Genomic DNA, 25580 nt, shown 5'->3' with positions numbered 1-25580 from the left:
AGAGGGCCCAGAGACCTCTTAAGGGAATGACTTTTTTGAAAGCTTTCTTAAACATTCAGAGCCTCCTCACTTGCTTACTTTTGAGGTCTCCACTCTGAAAGTCTAACCTCTGAATGAGAGCAAAATATAGACATGAAATAAATGACACATATTTCCTTTCTGAAGATAACTTAAAAGGGTGTCACATTTTGAAAAAGATGAAAATGTGAAGGTAACAGACGTCATTCTCCGAGAGGACACAGTGAGTCAATTATAAGTCAATCAAATCTCTGTATTACAGTTAGCATTCCAATAGTAAATTCCCATCCTATTATTTTTATTGTTTATAGAACACCAGGTGTTTTAGACCAGACTAATTACAGCCTCGAAATATGAATGGTTCATATGTATTTCACCAGCAAGACCACATCATAGACAGTTTTTTTTTTTTTTTAATTAGTCAAACTGTCAGGGTCAAACAAAATTGAACTTTTAAAAAACAGTTGAACTATTATATATATCATCAATTTTTGTTAACTTATACTAATAATCCTTAAGTACCTTGAATGTTGGATTAAAAAAACACTTTATTAGTATTTCTATTACTGTTTCAATATACTCAATACAAAATTGATATTGTATAATTCAATACAAAATTAGTATTTCAAATACTGTTTCAATATAGTTTTGAAATTTTGTTTATGCAAAGCTTTTCAAAAAGCTAAACCCAGCAGGGTACAATGGCTCATGTCTGTAATCCCAGCACTTTGGGAGGCTGAGATGGGTGGATCACCTGAGGTTAGGAGTTTGAGACCAGCCTGGCCAACATGATGAAACCCCATCTCTGCTAAAAATATAAAAATTAGCCAGGTGTGGTGGTATGCACCTGTAATCCCAGCTACTCAGGAGGCTGAGGCAGGAGAATTGCTTGAGCCCGAGAGGCAGATGTTGCAGTGAGCCAAGATTGCGCCACCGCACTCCAGCCTGGGCGACAAAGTGAGACTCTGTCGAAAAAAAAAAAAAAAGCTAAACCCAATCCAATAGCCACTTTCTTGAAATAACACAAGATCTAATAAACAACAAGGTTGAGAGAGTAAGTCGTAAGTCATTCTCTCTTGACTCTACTAAACCAGCGATCACAGGATTTCACTTAAGCAAACCAAGAAATATATTCCTTCTTCAGAGTTCTAACAAACTGTGTAGGCAGGGAAAGAAGACTGGAGATAACATTTAACTGTACTAGAAGGTTGTGAAAAAAGGCATCCATGGAAAAGATTCTCTATGTAAGAGAGCAAGGAACTGCTGGGGTTATTTAAATATGGTGCTTTTTTACTAAGAAAATGTTGGCTGTCAAGAGTTGGAAAGGATCCAAGAGATCAAGTTCAATTCAACACGTGATAGATGTGAGGTTGGGAGAAGGTAAAGTGACTTGCCAAGCTTACATAGATAGTTCAATACAACAAATGGGTATTTACATTTAACATTTGGTGGTCACTCCCTAAGAAGGTAAATTAATGGTCTTTATACTAAAAGGACAAAATCAAATATTTGCAACTGATGTTTGAAATGTTCACAATGTAAAATGCTTGCAACCAATATGACAACAGAGTAACATTTAAAGTATACAAAGAATACAAATTGTTTTTATCTTAAAAAAAATCAATATGTTAATAGGCAAATGAGCAAAGGACATAGACACTACACACAAAAATGGCCAGAATAAACAAACATATGGAATTACATTCAACTCCACAATTAGCAATAAAGCGAATCAAAGAAACTATTAGATTTTTCTATGAGTAACTTAGTAAATATTGAAAAAGAATCATAATACCCAAATGCTGGTATTATGTTGAAACAACTATACTCACATTTTGCAAATGGGCACAATCCTTTGGGAACTGAAACTGGTAACATTATTTAAGAGTTAAAAGAATATTCATATGTTTTGAATTAGTCATTACACATAAAGATGTATGCTAAAGGCATAAACCAAAGACTAAAACATCTATCTATCAACAGAGATGCTAAGGCCATAAGCCAAAGACTAAAGAATGTATATATCGACACAGACATTGGTTGAAAAATTATTTCTAATATTTTAAAAATGAGAACAAACTGTTCTTCACCGAGACAGACATGATGATACATCTCATTATTAGGCATTTTGCAGTAATTTAGAAGTATTAGTGAATACAAGATGAGCGAATCCATTCTGTCATACCAGAAAGCAGAAAATTATTAAAAATCACTGGGGTCCTTTCAAAAAGGACTCAGAAGAGAATCTGAAGATGCTCCAACTGGCCAAGAATGGGCTAATGTTAGCATCAGAAAGAATCGTTAAAATGGATGGAATCACATCAAATATGTTAAAATCTATGAGATTATGACGACAAAATAATAAAATGAAAACCTTCACTGTCCCTTTGACCCACTCGGATTCTTGTTGTTTGGGGGGAGGGTGTGTGTATGTGTCAGTATTAGTGCCTGCGTGAGGTGGGAATATTACATTCCAGGTTCTGTATGAACGGAGGGCTGTATAAAGCAACAGGACACCAGCCCTCACTCTGTTTTAAATTACAGACCAATGTAAAACTAATTTAAACTGGATTTTCCCCCCTCAAAATGGAAAGTTATTTTCTTTTAGAGTTAATGAAGTATTGGTAGCTGAAGCCAATTTGACAACCAACGGATGAGAGATGTTGCTGTCCGATTTCAAACTAAACCCTGAACCTTTTTTTGAAAAAACAATAAAACACATTTTACATGGAAAAAGAAACCCTACACACTTTCAGCAGTCTTCTTTAGAGGATTCTGGGAAACCAACACATTATCCTGAAAACTGGTAAATCAAGGGAAAGAATCAAAGTAAAAAAAAAAAAAAAAAAAAAGAATATTGTTATATCACAAGAAATGAGGACAAACTGTTACCTCTGGGGAAGGGCACTGGATGCCTAGGGCACTGGGGTGGGAGAGAGACTCACTTTCCACTGCATACCTTTTTATAGCTTTTGCATTTTATACCATGTGAATGAATTGCTTATTGAAAAAATAAACTCATTTAAAGTGTCACTATAAAGGATCACGTAACAAAATGGAAAAACAATCACATTAAAGGAAAAAAACTGTCAAAATCCAAATGATAGCCACTCGAATTATAATAATGTAGACACTGGATATACATACAGACCAGGTCTAAAAGGAAACACAGAAAAATAAAAATTGTTGACCAGAATTGCAGCATATAGGGGCATTTTTTCTTTTTATTAAAGAGAATTCCATTGCTATATTTATAATTTATTTGTCTAATAAGTAATGTTAAAGTGGTATTTAAATAGAAAACTACAGTCTTTTTCCCTTTCTGTCATCCATACTTTTAGGAAAGCTTGGCTTTTTCAATCTTGAGTCCATAATCAAGGCACCAAGAACTGTTTGGGGGTAACAACTCTGGGTGCAGGCAAAAGATCCAAGAAGGATAAAAGAAAGGGCCTCTTGAGGGCTGTTCACACAGATGTTAAAAGTACAAATGACTTTGCCCAGCTCTGCTTTCCCATCCCTGTACTAATACGGGGGTGGTGGCAGTGGTGGCGTTCCCCGAGTAGGAGGCCTACAGAACATGGAAAGAGCCTGTCGACAGCACATAAAAGACACACACTGAAAACACTGCTTGCAGGAGGAGTGAAGCTTGTCAAAGTACTGCAGAGGCTGGGAAAGTGAAGAGAAGAGAAAGAGCAATTATAGCCCGCACCTAACAATTCCTCAGCTAAATTTAACTGGAGAGGTGGAATATATCTATCTGCAGCTTGAAAATGATAGGCAAATGAATTTTCAGGTACAAGAAGACCCAACCCACACAGAACATTAAATGGTCATTGTAAAAAAAAAAAGGTATTTTTTCATATCAATCGTCTCCAATTATTCTGATATTTCCATTGTCATGCCCCAAAATAAATAAATGGCCTCAAGAAGGAATAAGGAAATCCGAGGCTCAGAGAAAAAGCTTTTATTTCTTGTTAGAAGCTAAATCAAAATAAATAAGAATTTATCAATGTCAGGTTTTTTCAGAAATGCTACTTTAAAAGTTTCCAGCTATAAATAATGGGAATCAAATGTAAACTTTTATTTACTTTTTCAAGGTTTAAATTGAATTATTTATCTAAAATTTTCCAAATTTTTATGTCAAGAGATACCTCAGCCAATATACTAATTCATACTGAACTATGTTCACAAATAATTCCAAATACAATTTCTAAATTTCAAATGCCATTTTTTTTAATGCACAGAAATGTATTTCAAGATGGTAACAGAGGTAGGAGGAATGCTTGAGCTCAGGAGTTTGAGACCAGCCTGGGGAACATGGCAAACCCTGTCTCTACAAAAAATACAAAAATTAGCAGCGTGTGGTGGTGCATGCTTGTGGTCCCAGCTACTCGGGAGGCTTCCGTGGGAGGATTGCTTGAGCTTAGGAGGTCGAAGCTGTAGTAAGCAAGACCCTGCCTCAAAAAAAAAAAAAAAAAAAAAAAAAGATGGTAACAATATAATTATTTCTGGGTAATGGGATCAAGGGTGTTTTTTATCTTCTTCTTTACTACTTTGGTACTAATTGATTTTTTTTTTTAAAACAATGTGTATGTGTTACTTTATATTAGAAATAAAGTCTTTTGGCCAGGTGCAGTGGCTCACGCCTGTAATCCCAGCACTTTGGGAGGCCAAGGCCGGCGGATCACTTGAGGTCAGGAGTTCGAGACTGGCCTGGTCAACATGGTGAAACCCCATATCTACTAAAAATACAAAAATGAGCTGTGCATGGTGGCACATGCCTGTAATCCCAGCTACTCAGGAGGCTAAGGTAGGAGAATTGCCTGAACCCAGGAGATAGAGGTTGCAGTGAGCAAAGATCACGCCACTGCACTTCGGCGTGGGCAACAGAGCAAGACTCAGTCTCAATAAAAATAAATAAATAAATAAATAAATAGAAATAGAAGTCTTTTTACTTTTAACAAAAAGACCACAACTTGATTTAATAGCCACCATATTGCCAATTCCACTAAAAATAAAAATGGGTACGATTTCCACTGAAACAACATACAACAATCATTTTCATATACAACTAATTTATAATCATTTTACCAAAAATATATATAATAAAAATATCTCTTTTTTTTTTTTTTGAGACAGTCTCCCTTTGTCACTCAGCCTGGAGTGCAGTGGTGCGATCTTAGCTCACTGCAACCTCCACTTCCTGAGTTCAAGTGATTCTCCTGCCTCAGTCTCCCAAGTAGTTGGGATTACAGGTGTGCACCACCATGCCCAGCTAACTTTTATATTTTAGTAGAGACGGGGTTTCACCATGTTGCCCAGGCTGGTCTCAAACTCCTGACCTCAAGCAATCTGCATGCCTCAGCCTCCCAAAGTGCTGGGATTATAGGCATGAACTACCATGCCTGGCTCAAATATAATAAAAAAATCTAAATGGAAACAACTTTTAGAAGAGTTTATTTATTCAATACTCCTTATTACTAATGAGGACTTCGATGGGAGGAAAACATGATCACGTACAAGGTCATTACTGAGATTTATGACCACATATATTACCTAGGGGTAAACTATTCTGTGTTTTTGCTTCTGGATTCCAACACTAAAGATATAGAGCCGATTCATTACTTACACTGAGTACTGTACTATCACTATGTGCTACTGCCAAGTGGATGGACTCATGGATTGCTCTATCAGCTCAGGACTTGAGCAACCATCCAAACCCTTGTGGCAGACAATATCAGTTGCTTACCCACTATACAACATCCCTTTCTGCCTCACTAACAGAACACTGATCTCATTTGGGTTAGCAATGTACCCTGCTAAAACATTGGCTTTCTTGGGATGCCTTGCAACTTGAGGAAGCCACCTAGCACAGTTCTGACCAAGGAAACATAAACCAAGTTTCTGGAAAGCCTTGCACTTTCTGCTTGGAATGTAAACATGGCATCATATTATCTCATCATAGACGTCTTATAACTATGAGACTACAAGTACAAAGACAGAAGTCCCACACTAAGGATAGTAGAGCAGAAAGACAGACTTCTTGTTATACAGGAAAATTAAATCCCTATTTGATTAAAGCCACAGTAGTCAGAATTCTGACGATAGAGCAAAACCCCGTCTCAAAAAATAAATAAATAAATAAGTCAAACTATCACAGAGTGCAGGACAAGGCAACACTTCTAAAAGAAGCCATTTCAAGTTCAAGTACACTTTCCAGTCATGGAAACTAATGACATCAATAAGAAAAAATATGGTGGAAATTTGGTGTAATAATTTTTTTCTGGTAAAAAATCTTCTGAATCATCTATAAAACAGAGTTCATGGCTGGGTGTGGTGGCTCAAGCCTGTAATCCTAGCACTTTGGGAGGCCCAGACGGGCGGGTCACGAGGTCAAGAGATCGAGACCATCCTGGCTAACACAGTGAAACCCCGTCTCTACTAAAAAATACAAAAAACTAGCCGGGCGAGGTGGCGGGCGCCTGTAGTCCCAGCTACTCGGGAGGCTGAGGCAGGAGAATGGCGTGAACCCGGGAGGCGGAGCTTGCAGTGAGCTGAGATCCGGCCACTGCACTCCAGCCTGGGCGACAGAGTGAGACTCCGTCTCAAAAAAAAAAAAAAAAAACAGAGTTCATATCTAAAAAAATTCACCAGTATATTATGTCCAAAAATTTTAAAAATCTGCTTTCTCCTACAATTTTGACATGTGGTATTCATGAACATCTTTTAAAAACATCTTTCTAGAGCCAAGAATGTGGCAACTCAATGCTAGGTCAAGATCTACCAGATATAAATGCAGTATTTAGTGAACGTACTTAACTATTATAAATAGTTGATTGCCCTTTAATAAATAATTTTCCTTTAAAAGGGTTGGAATTGTGATTATCGCCTTCCTCCACACAGATTATTTTAAGGAAAAATTTCCCACCCATAAGCATTATACTCTAATCAACTAAGCCAATCAGTCCCAGATCTAAGATGAAATGTTACGTGAATAAACTCTAAAGAGCTAGGAAATATGTATTTCCCTTGATTCTTCACAGTAGATAAAGTACTGTGAAGAATTAATTTGCTTTGAATTCCAAGCAAGTTTCATAAATATTTATGGACTGAAAGTGTGACTGAACCTGAAGAACACTGAACACAGCTCACAGGTCCCAGAGCAGGTTCCTGTCAAGTTTAGGAGGAAGCCCTTTCCAAGTGGGAGTTCTGGAAGGGAAAGGGATACTCCTTACCATGTATCAACAAGAAGCTAAGAGCCCAAGCATGCTGTACAACTACAAATGGAGTCTGCACTGAGAGTCATCAGCCCACTTGGCTCCTACCATGGACGACCTACTAGGATGACCAGAGCCTGTACGAGGCAGGATATGTTAGACCAAGCATTACGTCAGATTACAAAGAAATAAAGGGAGACACAAACTGGCCTATATTGCTGTTCAAATGACAATAACAACACTAAAAGTTGACATCTATTAAGAGCATTCTATGCATCAGGCCCGGATCTACATCCTTTACTTATATTAATTAATTTACTTCTCACACACTTCTGTGAGATAGGTGCCATTTTCCTCAATGCATACACGAGGGAACTGAGGTCCAGAGAAGGCAACTCACTTACTAAAGCACACAGTAAGCAAGCGGAAGAACCAGAATCAAAGCCAGGCAGTCTGGCGTCAGAATCATGCTCTTAACTACTAAGCAGTACCACCTTCAACCTAGGAAGAAAAAAATTAGGAAAAACAAGCCTGTGGTGAGTGGTGCTAACCATACGTCCATGAACTCTCTGACAGTCCTCCATTTCACAAGGCACAGCCTAATTCTCCTCCGCTAGGGTGTGATGTGGGCTTAGTAACTTGCTTCTAGCAAATAGAAAACAAGCCGAAGTAATGGTATGTGACTTAAGAGACTGGATCATAAAAGGCACTGCAGCTTCTTCCTTGCCCTCTCTTAGGCCTCTTCTCCTCCTTGAGGCAAATCAGCTGCTATGTCACGAGGGACACTCAGCATGTCGTGAGGAGCCAGGACCCCCTGTCAACAGCCATCCCCCAGTTCTAGTCCACTCTGCAGATGACTACAGTCCTAGCCAACACTTTGACTGCAACTGCATGAGAGACAGGGCCAGAACTACTCAACTAAACCCCTCCCAAATTCCTGACCCACAGAAACTGAGAGATGGGAAACATTTTGTTTTAAGCAACTAAGTTGTAAGATATGTTTTAATGTATCAATAGAAAACTACTACTACTACTCTCCAAAAATAGATTACTACAGGCAGAACTTTTTATCAGAGCCAGACTTCCTTTTTTTTTTTTTTGAGATGGGGTCTCACTGTGCCACTTAGGCTAAAGTAAAATGGTACAGTCACAGCTCACTGCAGCCTCCACCTCCTGGACTCGAGCAATCCTCCTGACTCAGCCTCTCTGAGCAGCTGGAACCACAGGTGTGTGTCACCACACCTGGCTAAATTCTTTGATTTTTTGCATATATAGGGCCTCACTATGTTGCCCAGGTTGGTCTTGAACTCCTGGGCTCAAGTGATCCTCCAGCTTTGGCCTCCCAAAGTGCTGGGGTTATAGGCATGAGCTACCGTGCCCAGCCCAAAATTTTCAATATCAAATCATATTTAGATAAGCTATAAATTGTGTAATCACTTAATGATCTCATATGTTTGTTCACTCTCTGGAAGCAATACCATTTTGACCATTGCAGAAGGGTGGAACAACATATCCTTTATGTCCCTTCAAAAGTATTATGAATAGAACTAATTAATATCTGAAATTCTACCCTACTTACTTTATTAAAATTAAACAAGAAGTATATTAAGGTTAAAAGATTATTCCTACCTTAAATTGTCACATACTTGCTTTTTTAAGTCAATAAAAAAACAATATATTCCACCTCCAAAAATCTATAAGAACAAGCTGTCTATTCAAGGTGCTAACCTGCCATTATTTATAGACCTTGACTCCTTTCTGAGCAACCGTCATTAACAGAACAATTTAGGAGTTCAAAATACTCCTTATTGAACTCAACTGCCTCCTGAAGTTATTAGTCATACTTCTCAAGGCTACAGTGTGATAAGTGATAAAGACGAACCGCATCTCAAGAAGGCTGTGAAGAAAAGCCACCGTGAAAAGCACCAAGATCAGGGCTGGGAGCGGTGGGTCATGTCTGTAATCCCAGTACTTTGGGAAGTCAAGGCAGGCACATTTCTCGAGCTCAGGAGTTTGAGACCAGTCTGGGCAACAAAACGAAACCCCGTCTCTACCAAAAATACAAACATTAGCTGGGCGTGGTGGCATGCACTTGTGGTCACATCTGCTCGGGAGGCTGAGGTGGGAAGATTGGTTGAACCTGGGAAGTTGAGGCTGCAGTGAGCTGTGATCACACCACTGCACTCAAACCTGGGTGACAGAGCAAGACCCTGTCTCCAAAAACAACAACAACAGCAACAAAAACACCACAAAGATCAGCTGCTGCTTGCACACTGACATACCTCTAAAGCCCTCCTTCCTGATCATTCAGGTATCTTTGATCAGGTTTGAGGATTTCTGATGGTCTGCCCCAAAATTATAACTGTAGTCTTCAAGGCGCCCCAGAGTTGTCATTTGGGAATCCAGGTATGCTCAGAGGACAAATACTGGCCTACCTCTTGGTGTAGAAGGGAAAGAGAAAACAGTAAGTTGGATTTTAGTCTAGAAGTATATAAGGCTGTAATCCCAACACTTTGGGAGGCTGACGCAGGAGAATTAATTGAGGCCAGGAGCTCCAGACCAGCCTGGGCAACATAGTGAGACCCTATTTCTACATTTAAAAAAAAAAAAAGGTATTTGATACTTTGCTTACCCCATTCTCCCATGCCCCAGGCTTTACAAATGGCCAGACTCAAGCTGTCCCATCCAAACTCAAATCCCCTAAAGGAAAAAGAACAGGAACAAGATCAAGATTGGTATCTGGGCAGTGAGGACTCGGGAGAGTGTGAACAGGGAATGAGAAGGAACCACTAGAGAAGCAAGAGGAAAAAGAGAAATGGAGAAAATGAGCAACAATGAAGTGGCTAGAAAAATACAGAGAAAGAAAAGGCAAGAGGGAAGAGAAAAGGGGAGATTTAAAGTAGGGGATGAAGGCAAAAGAGGTTTTGTTTTTTGTTTTAAAGAATAGAAACACAAAGTGGCAGAGAAATGATGTTCCCTGAAAGGAAAAGAGATAGAGAAGCAGAGGGCAAATGGTGAAGAAGACAAAGGCTGACGCCCCAGGTTCCTGATTAGAAACGAGGTGGAAACTGGTAGTGCAACTAGCAGATCCAGAGTACAGAGAAAAGCAGGTCAGGGAACAATGATGAGGTGGCTTTTGCACATGCTGAGTCTGTGATGCCTGCAGAGGAACCATGTGGAGATGTCCAGGTGGGCAGTTGGGACAGAGACGCAGGAGAAGGATGTGGCCCAGAGTGGCACGTGGGAGCCACTGAAGCCGTGGGAAGGTACAGTGGGACCACACAGGGAGACTGTGGAGGGAAAGAGAAAGATTATGGGCCAGAGCCCATGGAGCACCATTTGCGGGATGCAGGGAGAAAGAAGAATCCGTGAGGGAATCTCAGGACAACTGCAGGTGCCTAAGGCGCAGGATGAGAGCTAGGAGAGAGACTGGTGGGTGGGCAGAGTGAACAGCCTGACTCACCTTGAGTGGCAGCAAGGGTGGCTCTGTCTTCAAGGAGAGTCAGGTTTTCAGTAAGGTAAGAAACTGTGGATGTTCGTACTCTGGGAGGACACAGGTGACCTTGTTTATAATGGAAAAGGGTTCCAGAAAGCCCTACGGCCTTCCTTCTGTGTTCGTATACCTCTTTGAACTTACCCTTTGGGCGAAACATTTGTCACACTGTCCCTCTGTGCTTCATGTTTACCTCCTGGGCTTAAGGGCAGGCATGGGTTGGACTGAGTTTTGTATCCTCAGTGCTTTGTCAGTGCCACACCTGCCACCCAGCAGAAACCCGATAAATAATATAGGTCCGGCGCGGTGGCTCACACTTGTAATCCCAGCACTTTGGGAGGCCAAGGTGGGTGGATTACTGGAAGTCAGGAGTTCAAGACCAGCCTGGCCAACATGGTGAATTCCCATCTCTACTAGAAAAAAAATACAAAAATTAGCCAGGCTTGGTGGCGGGTGCCTGTAATCCCAGCTACTCAGGAGGCTGAAGCAGGAGAATCCCTTGAACCTGAGAGGCGGAAGCTGCAGTAAGCCAAGATCGTGCCATTGCATTCCAGCCTGGGCGACAGAGTGAGACTCTGTCTCAAAAAAAGAAAAAAAAAAGAAAAATTAATAATAAATACTTGTGGGTTTTCTGGAGTGACACTGGGAAATCTATATTAGTAAAAGTTCTGGAATATATAACTTTTGATCTATTTCCGGAAATTTATCCAGAGATTAATCACAGCTGTATAAACATTAAGCTACAAGTATAGTTATAATCTGCACACTTTAAAACCACCAACATATTTAACAAATAGAGCACTGGTTAAAAATCACAATATATCTACATAGCTGAATATGTGAACTCTGAAAATCTATACAGATCAACAGTAACAAATACAAGCATACAAACCCCACCACATCTTCAGCACAATTAACTGACACAGACTACACAGACTCAATACACCTATAAGTAAAAACAATAAACAGCAAATTCCAAGCACAGCTGTCTCCTGAGGTCCCACTGCAAATCTTTGTGGAAAGTGAGGAGAATTTGGGAAAATGGCATGGAAGAGAGAAGAACAGACCAGAAGGCCTAAATCTAAGCCAAAATCATCCCTGAAAGAGACAGTCTACCTTAATTATAAAAACACTGAAAAACATCTTATTTGGAGCACTAACCACAGGGAAGAGAAAGAATCTGTGGGATGCTATGGCATTCTGAAAAAGGCATTGCTTCTCAGGAAGAAATGAGTAAAAAAGAAGGGAGAGGAGGTGCCCTCTAGTGACTGGATCGGGAAAGAGAAAGAGGCAGGAGGAAATTTAGATTCCTGTAACACAAAGGCGAGGTAAAACAATCAGGGGCATGTAATTCCTCCCCCACTGACCTCTTCAAGCAAAAAGCCATCCACTAAAGAGACTATACTTCACTGCATTTAAGGATTACAGAGTTTGCAAACTAGGGATCTTATAAACCAACCCAAACTTCCAATCCTGTCTACAAAAGGAACAGATGCAAGTAGTTTACAACTACACAAAACCATTTTCAGGAGACAATAGAAAAAGAAGATCAAAACATTTCGGCTAATGAAAATGCCCTCCAAAAAAATAATCACAAAGGAAACTTTAACACAATAACTGAATTAAATATCCTTAAATAGGCATTTGGGCTATGAAAAAATATATGTTTAATCAATTCAAAAACTGAAAATAGAAGTGGACTAAAAGTGGGCAGAACTGAAAGAAAAACTGATTGAATTCAGTAAAAAAAAGAAAAAGATAAAATTATATCTGAAATGAAGACTAAATATCAAAGTGCCCAAAGGAGAACAGATTCAAATAAAAATGTAATAAAGAAAATCGAATAATAAAAGCAAAATAACCATGAGAATGAAAATATGATAAACAAAGACAGATCAGCGATAAAGTAGTTGAAAGGGAAGGAGGCAAAGAAGATCCAACACACATGTTTGGAATCCCTAAATTAAAAGAGAAACAAAACAATGAAACAGAACTAAAATTTAAAACTATAGTCTAATAACACTTTCAGAAACAAAAGAAAGCCCAAATCTACATATTGAAAGGGCCTACTGGGTACCTGGGAAAATCACCCTTTAAAGCTCAATTGAGGCATATCCTAGTAAAACTATTAGACTTTAAAAAGTATGTGTATTTACAGAGAGAGACAGAGAAAGACCTCGGAGTTTTATGATAAAAAGACCACACATCTCAAAAGAGTTTTATGATAAAAAGACCACATAATCAAGACAATTAGGTTCTCCATCAGACTCCCCAACGGGAACATAAAAACAAGGTGAGAATGGAGCAGCACTTTCAAGAAATTTAAGAGAAGAAAAAGTCAACTAAGGATTTTGTATCTAGCAAATCAGTCCTTTAAATATCAAGGCTACAGAAAACGTCTTAAACATGGATGGACTCAGAGAATACTATGCTCACAGCCCTTCTTGGGACTCTTCTTTTGGGGAGAGGCATTCTGCCATGGGCCCTGGGCATTCCTGCTAATTCCTACTACGTATGCCAAAAAGGCAAGATCCTGACTGCTCTTTTCCCAGGTCATTTCGCAGGCTTGTGTTTTCAAGGAGCAACCTGGAGGCATAAGGTAGCATTGATTCCCAAAGAGCTTTTGTTTACTATAAAAACACTAGATTCCTCAAGTGTTCTAACACAAACCACTGCATATCTAGATATTCATCTAGACACAAATGTGTCATCCCCATGGGACTTGTGGGACATAGAGAACTGATGCAAATGAAGAGGGTGTTCTGGCTATTGTTTCTGCCATGAGTAATATGGCAATATATTGGAATCTGGCCCAACAGTCTCATGTTTTCTGTCAGGATCCATGAAACGCTAACAAGCAAACTTACTAGCTTGTGAGTAAGGTAACATCTCTAATATGTCACAGTTCCTGACACTACTAGAGAATGAGCTTCATCCAACTAAAAAGTGATGAGAAATTTGGGCAAAAGGACAGACAGTGAACAGTTAATATATTTAAATGTGGTCTTAAGACTAAAACGAAGGTTGGGATAGGGCAAAATAATAATATATAAATGTTATATGTTCTGACAAGCTAAAAATAACATAAGTTTAAAATGGGAGAAGGGAAAGAGGAAAGTAGAATAAGCTTACTGTTGTATTGGCAATAGGTGGGAGTTAAAAGACAACCTTTAAAAACTGACAAGCTTGAGAGTAAAAAATTAAATAAGAAAACAGAGGACTAAGGGCATTTAAAAAGATATAAAGACGTTTCAGTAGCTGGACATGGTGATACACATCTGTAGTCCCAGATGCTTGAGAAGCTGAGGCAGGAGAATTGCTTGAGCCCAGGAGTCCAAGGCTAAAGTGTGATATGATCACTTCTGTGAATAGCCACTGCACTCCAGCCTGGGCCACACAGCGAGACCCGATCTCTTGAAAAAAAAAAAATAAAGAAAGAAAATAAAGAAAACACATCAGGTAGCCAAATACAGCAAACATAACAGAGTATGTAGCAATCATAACATAACAGAGTAAGATAAACATATCTGTCATATCAAAAACTATGAATGGGCTTACCTCACCCATTATATGAAAGATTTTCAAACTGGCTCACAAAACAAAACCCAACTCTATGCTAATATTAAAATGATTAATTAAGGGACACAAAATAAAAGAACATACAAGGGCATATCAGGCAAATAGAAACCAAAAGAAAGTAGGGGATCATGATTTTGATTCAGATAAAGTAAGATTTAAGACAAAAAAAGCATTAAATCTGACAAAGACTTTTTAAAATGCCAAAGCCACAACTGACAATGAAGAAATAACAGTTATAAATATCTATGCATCAAATAACATAGCAACAACTTCTGCTAAAGCAAATGCTATAGAAGATGCAAGGAAAATTAGAAACACATTAATAATTAGAGATGCTGACAACATTATCATTCTAAGTGCAAGACAGGTCGAGCAGACAAAAAATAAGTAAGGATATAGAAGAACTTAAAAAAAAAAAAAAAAGACATTGAATTTTATACCCTGATAGTAAAAATGAAGTAGAAAGTGTACATGCCTTCAAAATTGGTTGGGGAGAAAACTGAGCTGGGAACAATTCTATCTTATTGAGTAAAGAATATGAAGAGGCCGGGCGCGGTGGCTCAAGCCTGTAATCCCAGCACTTTGGGAGGCCGAGATGGGCGGATCACGAGGGCAGGAGATCGAGAACATCCTGGCTAACACGGTGAAACCCCGTCTCTACTAAAAAAAATACAAAAAACTAGCCGGGCGAGGTGGCGGGCGCCTGTAGTCCCAGCTACTCGGGAGGCTGAGGCAGGAGAATGGCGTAAACCCGGGAGGCGGAGCTTGCAGTGAGCTGAGATCCGACCACTGCGCTCCAGCCTGGGCGACAGAGTGAGACTCCGTCTCAAAAAAAAAAAAAAAAAAAAAAAAAGAATATGAAGAAAGTCATACTGGAAGTCCTAGCCAGTGCAGTTAGACAAGAAAAAGAAATAAAAGGTAAATAAATTGAAAAGGAAGAAATAAATCTTTGTTCAAAGATGACATGATTATCTATATGGAAGATCTCAAAGAATCTACAAACATACACACACAAAATCCTAGAACTAACAAGCAAGTATAGCAAGGTCACAGGATATAAGGTCAATATATGAAAGTCAATTGCCTTTTTCTATACTAGCAATGAACCACTAAAATTTCAAAGTTAAAAAAATACCATTTATACTAACACCAAATGAAAACACATATAAATCTAACAAAACAGAGAATTGCTATGTGAAAAACTGCAAAACAACGATAAAAGAAATCCAAGATCTAAATAAGTGGAGAAATACTGCATGCCTGTGGATTGAAAGATTCATTATTGTTAAGATGTCAATTATTCCCGACTTGCTCTATGGGTTCAACACAATTCCACTCAAAATCCCAGGAAGCTATTTTGTAGATGTTGACAAAAAGATTCCAAAGTTTATATGGAAAGGCAAAAGACCCATACGAAACTGAAAAAAGAAGGAATAAAGTTAGAGGACTTCTACTACCAGATTTTAAGACTTATAATCAAGGTAGCCCTGGTATTGGCAAAATAATAAACACACACAACAATAGAACAGATGGGCCAGAAATAGATCCAGCAATAATTGATCTTTTACAATGGCATAAAGACAACTAAATGGAGAAATAAAAGACTTTTCAACAAAGGGTGCCAAACAACTGGATGACTATATGTTAAAAAAACCCATAAAACTAGACACAGACCTGACACCTTTCACAAAAATTAACTCAAAATGGATCACAGACTGAGGTGGGAAGATCACCTGAGGCCAGGAGTTTGAAACTGGTGTGGGCAACACAGCAAGACCCCATCTCTATGAAAAATAAATTGAGGCCGGGTGCAGTGGCTCATGCCTGTAATTCCAGCACTTCGGGAGGCCAAGGCAGGCAGATCTATTGATCCCAGGAGTTCAAGACCATCCCCTTGCGACACGGAGAAGTCCCATCTCTACAAAAAGCACAAAAACTAGCCAAGTGTGGTGGTGTGCACCTGTAGTCCCAGCTGCTTGGGAAGCTGAGGTGGGAGGATCACTTGAGCCCTGTGGATCAAAGCTGCAGTGAGCCATGATCATGACATTGCACTCCAGCCTGGGTGACAGAGAGAGACCCTGTCTCTAAATAAATATTTATAAAAATTGATATACAATAGATGTGCATATTTTCAGGGTACACGTGATATTTTGATATATTCATGTAATGTGTAAAGATCAAATCAGGGTAATCGAAATATCTACAGTAACAAGTTTTTAGACACAATACCAAAGCACAATCCATGAAAGGGAAATCTGGTTAAGCTGTACATTATTAAATTTAAAAATCTGTGCTTCCTCAAAGACACTATTAAGAGAATCAAAAGACAAGCCCCAGAGCAAGATAAAATATTTGCTAAACACCTGTCTGATAAAGAATTTGTATCCAAAATATAGAAAGAATTCTTAAATCTCAACAAGAAAACAATCCAACTGAAAAATGAGAAGACCTGAATAGACACCTTGCCCCAAAAGATGACAAATGAGCATATGAAAAGATGTGCCATAGCATTTGTCATTAGAGAAATAAAAATTAAAACAACAACCACCACTACACACCTATTGGAATGTCTGAAGTCCAACAAACCGGCAAACTAGACTTGACTAACATTAAAAACGTCTGCTCTGGCCGGGCGCAGTGGCTCATGCCTGTAATCCCAGCACTTTGGGAGGTTGAGGTGGGCAGATCACAAGGTCAGGAGATCGAGACCATCCTGGCTAACACGGTGAAACCCTGTCTCTACTAAAAATTCCAAACAAAATTAGCGGGGCATGGTGGCAGGTGCCTGTAGTCCCAGCTACTCAGGAGGCTGAGGCAGGAGAATGGCGTAAACCCGGGAGGCGGAGCTTGCAGTGAGCCGAGATCATGCCACTGCACTCCATCCTGGGTGACACAGCAAGACTATGTCTCAAAAAAAAAAAAAATTCTGCTCTGCAAAAGATACTGTAAAGAGAATGAAAAGACAAGATTCAGCAAGATTCAGACCAGGAGAAAATATCTGCAAAAGAGAATATCTGACAAAGGACTGTTATTCTAAACTTACAAAGACCTTAAAATAGAGTTCCCCAGTCCCTGGGCTGCACAGCAGGAGAGCAGCAGATGAGTGAGCAGCACCACCTGAGCTCCACCTCCTGTCAGATCAGCAGCAGTGTTAAGATTCTCATAGGAGCACGAACCCTATTGCGAACTGCATTCAAGGGATCTAGGCTGAGTGCTCCTTACGAGAATCTAATGCCCGATGATCTAAAATGAAACAATTTCATCCCAAAACCACCCCCTCCTCTTACCCCCAATGCATGGAAAAAATGTCTTCCATGAAACCAGTCCCTGGTACCAAAGAGGTTGGGGACTGCTGCCTTAAAAGATACTTTACCAGGCTGAGGTGGGAGGATCACTTGAGGCCAAGAGTTCAAGACCAGCCTGAGAAACATAGCAAGATCCCGTCTCTACAAAAAATTTTAAAATTTAGCAGGGCATGGTGGCTCACACCTGTAGTCCCAGTTACTCGGAAGGCTGGGGCAGGAGGATCACTTGAGCCCAGGAGTTCAAGGCTACAGTGAGCTATGATTGTTCCATTGCACTCCAGGTGACAGAGTGAGACTGTCTCAAAAAAACAAACAAACAACAACAACAACAAAACACCTCATCAAAGAAGACCTACAGATGCAAATAAGCATATTAAAAGATGCTCTATGTCATGTATAATCAATACACCACTACACACCTATTAGAAGGGTCAAAATCCAGAGCACTGACACCACCAAATGCGGCAGAGGATGTAGAGTAAGAAACTCTCATTCACTACTCTTGGGAAAGCAAAACAGTACAGACACTTTGGAAGACTGTTTGGCAGATTCTTACAAAACTAAACATACCCTTAGCATATAATCCAGCAATCAAAGGAGTTGAAAACTTGCATCCGCATAAAAACCTGCACACAAATGTTCATAGCAGCTTTATTCATAATTGGGAAAACCTGGTAGCAACCAAGATGTCCTCTGCTAGGAGAATGGGTAAATTGTGGTGTATCTAGACAACAGAGTATTATTCAATGCTAAAATGAAATGGGCTATCAAGCCATGAAAAGACACGGAGGAAACTTAAACATGTATTACTAAGTCAAAGAAGTCAGTCTGAAAAGGCTGCATACTGTATGACATTCTGGAAAAGGCAAAACTATGGAGACAGTGAAAAGATAAATGGCTTCCAGGGATTTCGGGGATGAACAGGTAGAGCACAGAAGATTTTTAAGACAGTGAAAACACTCTGTATGACAGTATAATGTTAGATATATGTCACTATAAATTTGTCCAAACCCAACGATTGTACAACACTAAGAGTGAACTATGGGCTTTGGACAATAATGATGTGTCAATGTACATTAATCAATCGTAACAAATGTACTACTCTGGTTGGGGATGTTGATAATGGCGGACTACGCACGTGTGGTGTAAGGGGGCGTATGGGACATGTCTGTACCTTCCTCTCAATTTTGCTGTGAACCTGAAACTGCTCTAAAAAAAAAAACACATTTTTAAAAGTTAATGGAAAGATGTTTACAGTGAATGAAGAGAAAAAAAATCATCTCCCAAGAAAAGGAAATAGAACTATAAAAATGACATACCACAGTCATACAAATTTTTACAAATATTCCGAAGCTTTCTTGCTCCCTTTTAACACATTGTAACCATTCAACTCCTGCCACAGAAGCATAAATCAAATGATTCCTTGGTTAAAAGATGACTCAAGCTTTCACTTTTTGGTTCAACGGGATTTACTCAACTTAGTAACTACTTGGTGTTTCCAACTTTGCAGGACTAACCTTGCTTTTGAAGCTAAGAATAGATGGAAGGTTGACTTCAGACTAACACAAACCATCGCACCAAAGAACTGCTGAAATATGGCACCCCTTTTCATCAAGCAAATCATACTCATCTTGGATTTAAAGGCATCATATGCTTTACAATTAAGAAATATTTATAAAATAATCTCCCTCAGGGCAATGTTGAAAGCTCCAGCTTTTCCTTACCTCGAATCTTATGGATCAAGTCATCAGACAGTGATAGAAAAACATCCATTTCTATTTCCTCTGGTTAACTTGCTCATTCCTCAGTTTCAGCTATTGACTCATTACTATCTATTTTTATTAGAAGTCATCCCGAAGCCCGTTCTAAGAGAAAAATCTCCTTACTAATACAAGGGTGCCATCTAGTGGTGACCATAGTAACGTCTGTTACAGAAAACATGCGTGTGTGCGTCCTCTCTCAATTCTGTATTCTGATGGGACTTTCAAAATTTATCTACAGGGAAAAAAGTAGTAGAACTACTGTACTTGAAATGAATTTCCAAACACTCATACTTCGGCACATTTAAACATCTAGCATATCCTCCTTTTACATCACTCAGATCACTTTTACAACTCAGATCACTGACATTCATTTCTGAAGCAACATCACATTTACAGGTTCACAGAATTTCAGAACAAGCAGCTGTAAGGAATGATACAGATCGTCATGTATTCAGTCCAACACCCTTGTTTTTCACATGTGAAAACTAGGCCCAGATGGAAGATGCCTGACTTGTCAAACGACTAGTAATGTTTCCAACAGGGTGTGCCCTGGGTTTATTTCTGATGGACTGGACAGCCAGCTAGTATTATCTTATAGGGAAGGCACCTTAATGTCTCAGTAATAGGTTTCCATTCAAAAGAAACACTTAGTTGTTCCTGCAGGGACAGCATAGGATAAAATTCCCTGATCTGGGCTCTCTTCGTAGCTTTCCCTTCTAAACTCCAACTAGGCACAGAAATCCTCGGGGATTGTTTTTGCCTCATACTTGGGTGCTGCTCACTGAGTGATTGCACAGTGCGAGGTATCAGGTGGTGTATACCTGGGTAAGTCTTCCACCCTCCCTGCTCAGGCTCTTTAGGCTACAAATGAGCATGCTCTATTTCTCTCTTTCTTTCCTTCATCTCAGTTACATTGACACAGAGCAGGGAACAACTAACAGAGCTTGGTGTTCCAGGCCAAGGAAACCATATGTACAAAATTATGGAGGTGTGAAAAAGCAGGATTTATTCAGAGAACAGGGCTGAAGTTTTGTGTGTCAGGAGCACAAGATGCAGGTGCATCTTATTCTCTCCTTGTCTGGAGGGGAGCAGGGAACATTTGATCAGAAGGCAACAGAATGAACCAGAGCCAAGGCAGAGGGAGGCTACTAAGCTGGTCTGGCAACTGATTTGAGAAAGATTAAAGTTAGAAGATGGCCACTTATGGCCTTGACCTTTAGCGCTCCATTGTCAGGATGCTGGAAAACTATTGTATTTGAATAAATGACAAAGGCAGAATTAATTGCAAAGGAGGAGAAGGTTGGTTTTGGCAACCTCCCACCCAGGCCTCCAATCTTCCCAGGCGGCTCTCCAGGGGTGAGCCTTAGAAACCTCTAAGCAGGGGAGACAGGCTTGCTTGCCTGGCTACATCCCTTTCTCTCCCATCCCCCTGCCATCAACACCACTGAATATCCCCTCAGGCAGAAAGCAATATTAAAATCTGAATAAGAAAGGTTTGTTATCCATATTTGTGACAGGGGTCCCAGTAAGAACAAGGCTTAAAGAGAGCCAGTAAGGGACGTGAAGCTGCGCCAGCCCGTAGAAACTAAAGGGGAGTTAGAGCTTTGGATCAGAAACTTTTCTTTGGGGATGGTGGTTATTATACTGTACTGTCTGTATTTTAGGTAATTATTCCCTTTTGTCTCTTTCTTACAATCTGGTAAAGTTCATTTTTAAAATGTCAGCTAAGTGGAAACAACGCAGTAATGTTTCTGTGCCCAGCCACGCTGCTGAAGGCTGGGCACAGGTGTGAAAGCAGAATTCCAGGTGAGAGAAACCTGGAGGAATTCACCCGTTCCCTCCAAGATGCTCTCCTTCCAGAGTTCTATTCTGTTAAAATTTGGTGGGTTCTGTGTCTGGTTTTAAAAATAAGTGATGGCAGTTCCTTTACAATATTGCATTGTGAATGACTGATAAAAGCTGGCCCTCTCAAAGTAGCGGGGCAGAGGAGGGAGTGTTACAGTTCAAGGGAGGATTTAGTTAGCTCTAATTAGTGGGCTAGAAAGATTTTTTTGGTAGGAAGTGACATGGGTCTCCCCAGCGGCTGCTCTGCTTCCTACCTGGCAACCTTTGTTACCTAATAAAATCAGTCTGGAGCCATACGCTACCAATGAATATTAAGGTGATTGTGATTTTTTTGGAATTCACTTAAGAATTTTTAATAAAGTGTCTTCTGTTTGAGGGAGGAGTGCAAGTTGGCACACACAGCAAATATCTGAAACCACAAATCCAGGATATCCTAAGTGAAAGGTCTTTTGTCCCTGCCTGTTGATGAAATTAAAGTGCTAATACTAAACTTTAGATATAACTCTCTGGGCTGTGACTGAGCTACAATTTTCTATCAAAATAAAACTTCTAGAGTTATTTATGTTGGTAGCATAATTTCTGACACAAAAGTTTACTAAATGCACAGTGTTATATCTTACCAAGAGTCTCTTCAGCTCCACTACCTCCACCTCTAATTCCCATCCATAAAGAGGGGAACCATATTGCAGAATCAGCTGAGAACCATAGCCCCCATGCCTCTTCCACAATCGAATCCTGAAGACAACACAGAAAAGATATAATACTTCCTAATACTTCGTTCAACACAAATCACACCACATGAATAAAAAACCACAGCTCTTCTTTGCAGTATTATGGGGGGGGGGGAACATATCTCAAGGTGGGTTTTGGTGTCTGTTTATTTTTTGAGATGGGGTCTCACTCTGTCACCCAGGCTGGAGTGCAGTGGCACGATCTTGGCTCATTGCAACCTCCGCCTCCCAGGTTCAGGTGATTCTCCCGCCTCAGCCTCCCAAGTAGCTGGGACTATAGGCGCCTGCCACCACATCAGCTAATTTTTGTACTTTTTGTAGAGACGGGGTTTCACCATGTTGGCCAGGCTGGTCTTGAACCCCTGACCTCAGGTGATCCGCCCGCCTCAGCCTCCCAAAGTACTGGGTGTGAGTCACCATGACTGGCCTATTTTTCAAAATTCTCATTTCTAAAAGGAAAAACACTGAATAACTATAAAAGCATTACAAATCTTAGGTTGAGGCCTGCAGCCACAGCATTTGAGAAATCCCATCCTTCTATTCTCAATAAAAACCAAACTACTTACTTTGAAAAAGTTGAGGTGTGGAAACTCATTTACAGCTACAAAGGGCTTGACCCCCTCACAGAAATTAGCCCCCACATGGATTTTAGTTGATTGTTTCTGGAGGCCGTATTTGCCAAGTTGCATTGCCACAACCATGAGCAAGATGCAACTCCAACTCATACTAAGAATGAAGGGCCCTGAAGTGCTCACTTGCAAAGAAATCAAAATTTAAGAAAATTAAGAATATGAAAGAGTTACACTTATATACATCTAAATAGTGAACAGTAGAGGCACAATAATCTTTTCATATTCTATGACATTATGTTGCTTAAGTAATAACAACAGCTACCATCTTATTGGGCAATTTTCCAAACAGCCATGTTTCAGACATTGTGCCAACTGTTCTTCATGCATTTTTCCATTTAATTATCACAGCAACCTGTGAGGTAGGTATTCTTATCCCTTTTACTGATGAAGAATTAAATGAGCACAAAAATTGAGTTACTTCTTGGAATCACACAGCTAGTGAGTTACCCAAGTCTGACTCAGGCCTATAATTTTCTTTTTTTTTTTTTTTTTTTTTTTTTTTTTTTTTGAGACGGAGTCTCGCTCTGTCGCCCAGGCTGGAGTGCCGTGGCCGGATCTCAGCTCACTGCAAGCTCCGCCTCCCGGGTTTACGCCATTCTCTCGCCTCAGCCTCCCGAGTAGCTGGGACTACAGGCGCCCGCCATCTCGCCCGGCTAATTTTTTGTATATTTTAGTAGAGACGGGGTTTCACCGTGTTCGCCAGGATGGTCTCGATCTCCTGACCTCGTGATCCGCCCGTCTCGGCCTCCCAAAGTGCTGGGATTACAGGCTTGAGCCACCGCGCCCGGCCTCAGGCCTATAATTTTCATCAACAATATGTAAACTAAAGATATCTCAAGGCTTTAAAATAAGTTTCTGAAAGACTAAGCTGTTGTAATGAAAACTTTCAGAATGCTACAGAAAAATAAACCATCATTCCACAAATAAACTTAAGTGATCTAAGTAAAAATGAAGCACTGCCTTTAGGTTAATGCTAGAAACAGCTTTCTCATTATTGCTCTGTCTAATTCCTTTAAGGAACTGAAATCATTTTGAAATAAGTTTTGGAAATTCCCACTGGAATTTGGTAAGATAATGATCAAATGTTCACCAAACTCCTGCTAGGTACTATGTACTTACTGTTAGGTACTAGGATACAGAGATCAATAAAAAACAGCTCTCGCTCTAAAAAATGTTCAGCGGTACTGGTGGGGACATGGGTGCAGTGCCAGACCACACATAATACAATGTGGAAGGTATAATACCGAGTGAGGTACAAGGCATTACGGAAGAGTGAGGAAGGGTCCCTCCTCTGGCTGTGGGTGGTAGGGAAGTTTACTGGAAGAGATGCACAGAGCCGGCCAGCTGAAGGGGCTGGGCTGCTCATTCCAGGCAGAGAGCAGAGCCTGGGCACAGTGCAGACAAGCATGGAGTGGGAGGCAGGGAGTGGGCACTGGAAAGACTGGAGAGGTGGGCAGGGCCCAGATCATGAAGAAATTTAAGCCAGCAAAAGGTTTTAAGTAGGCAAATGACATGCTCAGAATGGTACTATAACTAAACTCACAAGAGCAGTGTGGAGCATGGACTTGGAGCCACATACCCATAGGTTCAACTCCTGGGCTAGGGCTTAGTGCTGTGTGACCTTTGGCAAGGCATGATACATTTCTTTTTAAATTGACACACACACACTTATGCTGTACAACGTGATGTTATGAAATATGAATATACTGTGGAATGACTAAATCAAGCTAATTAACATATGCATCACCTCACACATTTATTTGTGGTAAGAACAATGACAGGAAACCTTCTAAGCCTCAGTCTCAGCTGGAAAATGGGAAATAAATGAGATAATGAATGTAAAGCACTGGAATACAGTAAGTATTCAAGAAATGGTGGCTCTTATTATTATTATTATTATTATTATTGCTATAAGCCCAGAAGTTCAGGAAGATACATGGGAATCCAGATGAGACATACTGCGGTCCCAAGTAGGGATGAAGAAACAAGACAACCTGAAAGACATTTAGGAAATTGAACTGACAAAACTTGATGACTGCCTGGCTACAGGAATGCCAGTGAGAGAGGAGGAGACACCATCGACCAGCTCTCTTCTAGGATGAATGACTGAATGGCTGGTGGCCGGCGGCAGCCCTGACAAACAGAATAGGGAGGCAGAACGAGTCTGGGAGTGTGGGTCATGCTGAGGAGGTGCCTGTGTGCACCCAGGAACAGACGTCCAGAAAATCAGTGGACAGGGCTGGTGTTTGGGATGCAGGTGTGGTTTGGAATTGGAAGTCTACATATCTCATGCCATGAGAAGAGATCACCCACAGAGGGTATGTTCAGTCAGAAGGGCAATGAGCTAGGACAGAACTCCAGAAACACTCACGATTAAGGGACAAGGAAAGAAAGAAAAGCACCCAAAGAAAGAAAAGGACCACAGAGGACAAGGTATACCGGGGGGCTCAGTACAATGAAGGCTGAAGGAGCAGGATCTCCAGGAGGAGTCATCAGCGCTGCCCCATGTAGCTAAGTCCAAGAACTTCCAACAGTGTACTCAGAATCCAGTAGAAATTGTTGCTGACTTGAGACCAGAGGGTGATTTTTTGTAGAACAAGGGGAACAGATGCTCGACTGCAGGGTTCAGGCATCGACGGGCATGAGGAAGTAGAAAGAGTCTACCATAAATCTGGGAAAAGGGATGGAGAACAGTTATATAGTAGTATAAGGGAAATACAGGGTCAATGGTCAGGTTAAAAGATTTTTAAGACAGAGCGCTCTGAGCATTTTGTGCACTGAGAAGGAAAAGGCAGATAGCACAGGGTGGTGAGGCAGGAGCGAGAGATGCACAGACAGAACAAGGTCCTTGAGGATGTAAGAAGGATCCTGCCGCTGGGCCCCGGGGATGCAGAGCTTAATTAAACAGAATCTGCCCTCGAGGAGCTCAGAGTCTGAGGGGGAAGCAAACCTGCCAGCCCTCTGAGCAGAGTGTGATGTGCACACCAGTCCTCAGGA

General features: G+C 40.4%; 1 protein-coding gene across 3 annotated transcripts in view; it reads right to left on the bottom strand.

The window, feature by feature from the left end:
• HACD2 (3-hydroxyacyl-CoA dehydratase 2) overlaps positions 1-25580 on the bottom strand; it is a 94644-nt gene that overhangs the window by 48199 nt on the left and 20865 nt on the right. Inside the window, exon 1 of one of the 3 annotated variants that reach the window (XM_033211003.1) lies at positions 21841-21998. The exons of 1 other annotated variant lie outside the window; for it this stretch is intronic. In XM_033211003.1, coding sequence (XP_033066894.1) covers positions 21841-21883 — 43 coding nt within the window. In that variant the 5' untranslated portion in view covers positions 21884-21998. Of the gene's footprint in view, positions 1-9867; positions 10252-21840; positions 21999-25580 lie in introns of those variants that run through there. One more of the 3 variants, XM_033211004.1, reaches the window with a different exon arrangement.

Source organism: Trachypithecus francoisi, unplaced genomic scaffold (assembly GCF_009764315.1).
Source record: "Trachypithecus francoisi isolate TF-2019V2 unplaced genomic scaffold, Tfra_2.0 Lachesis_group0, whole genome shotgun sequence".
In the NCBI taxonomy this organism is placed as follows: domain Eukaryota; kingdom Metazoa; phylum Chordata; class Mammalia; order Primates; family Cercopithecidae; genus Trachypithecus; species Trachypithecus francoisi.
This window is presented reverse-complemented; position numbering and strand designations above follow the sequence as displayed.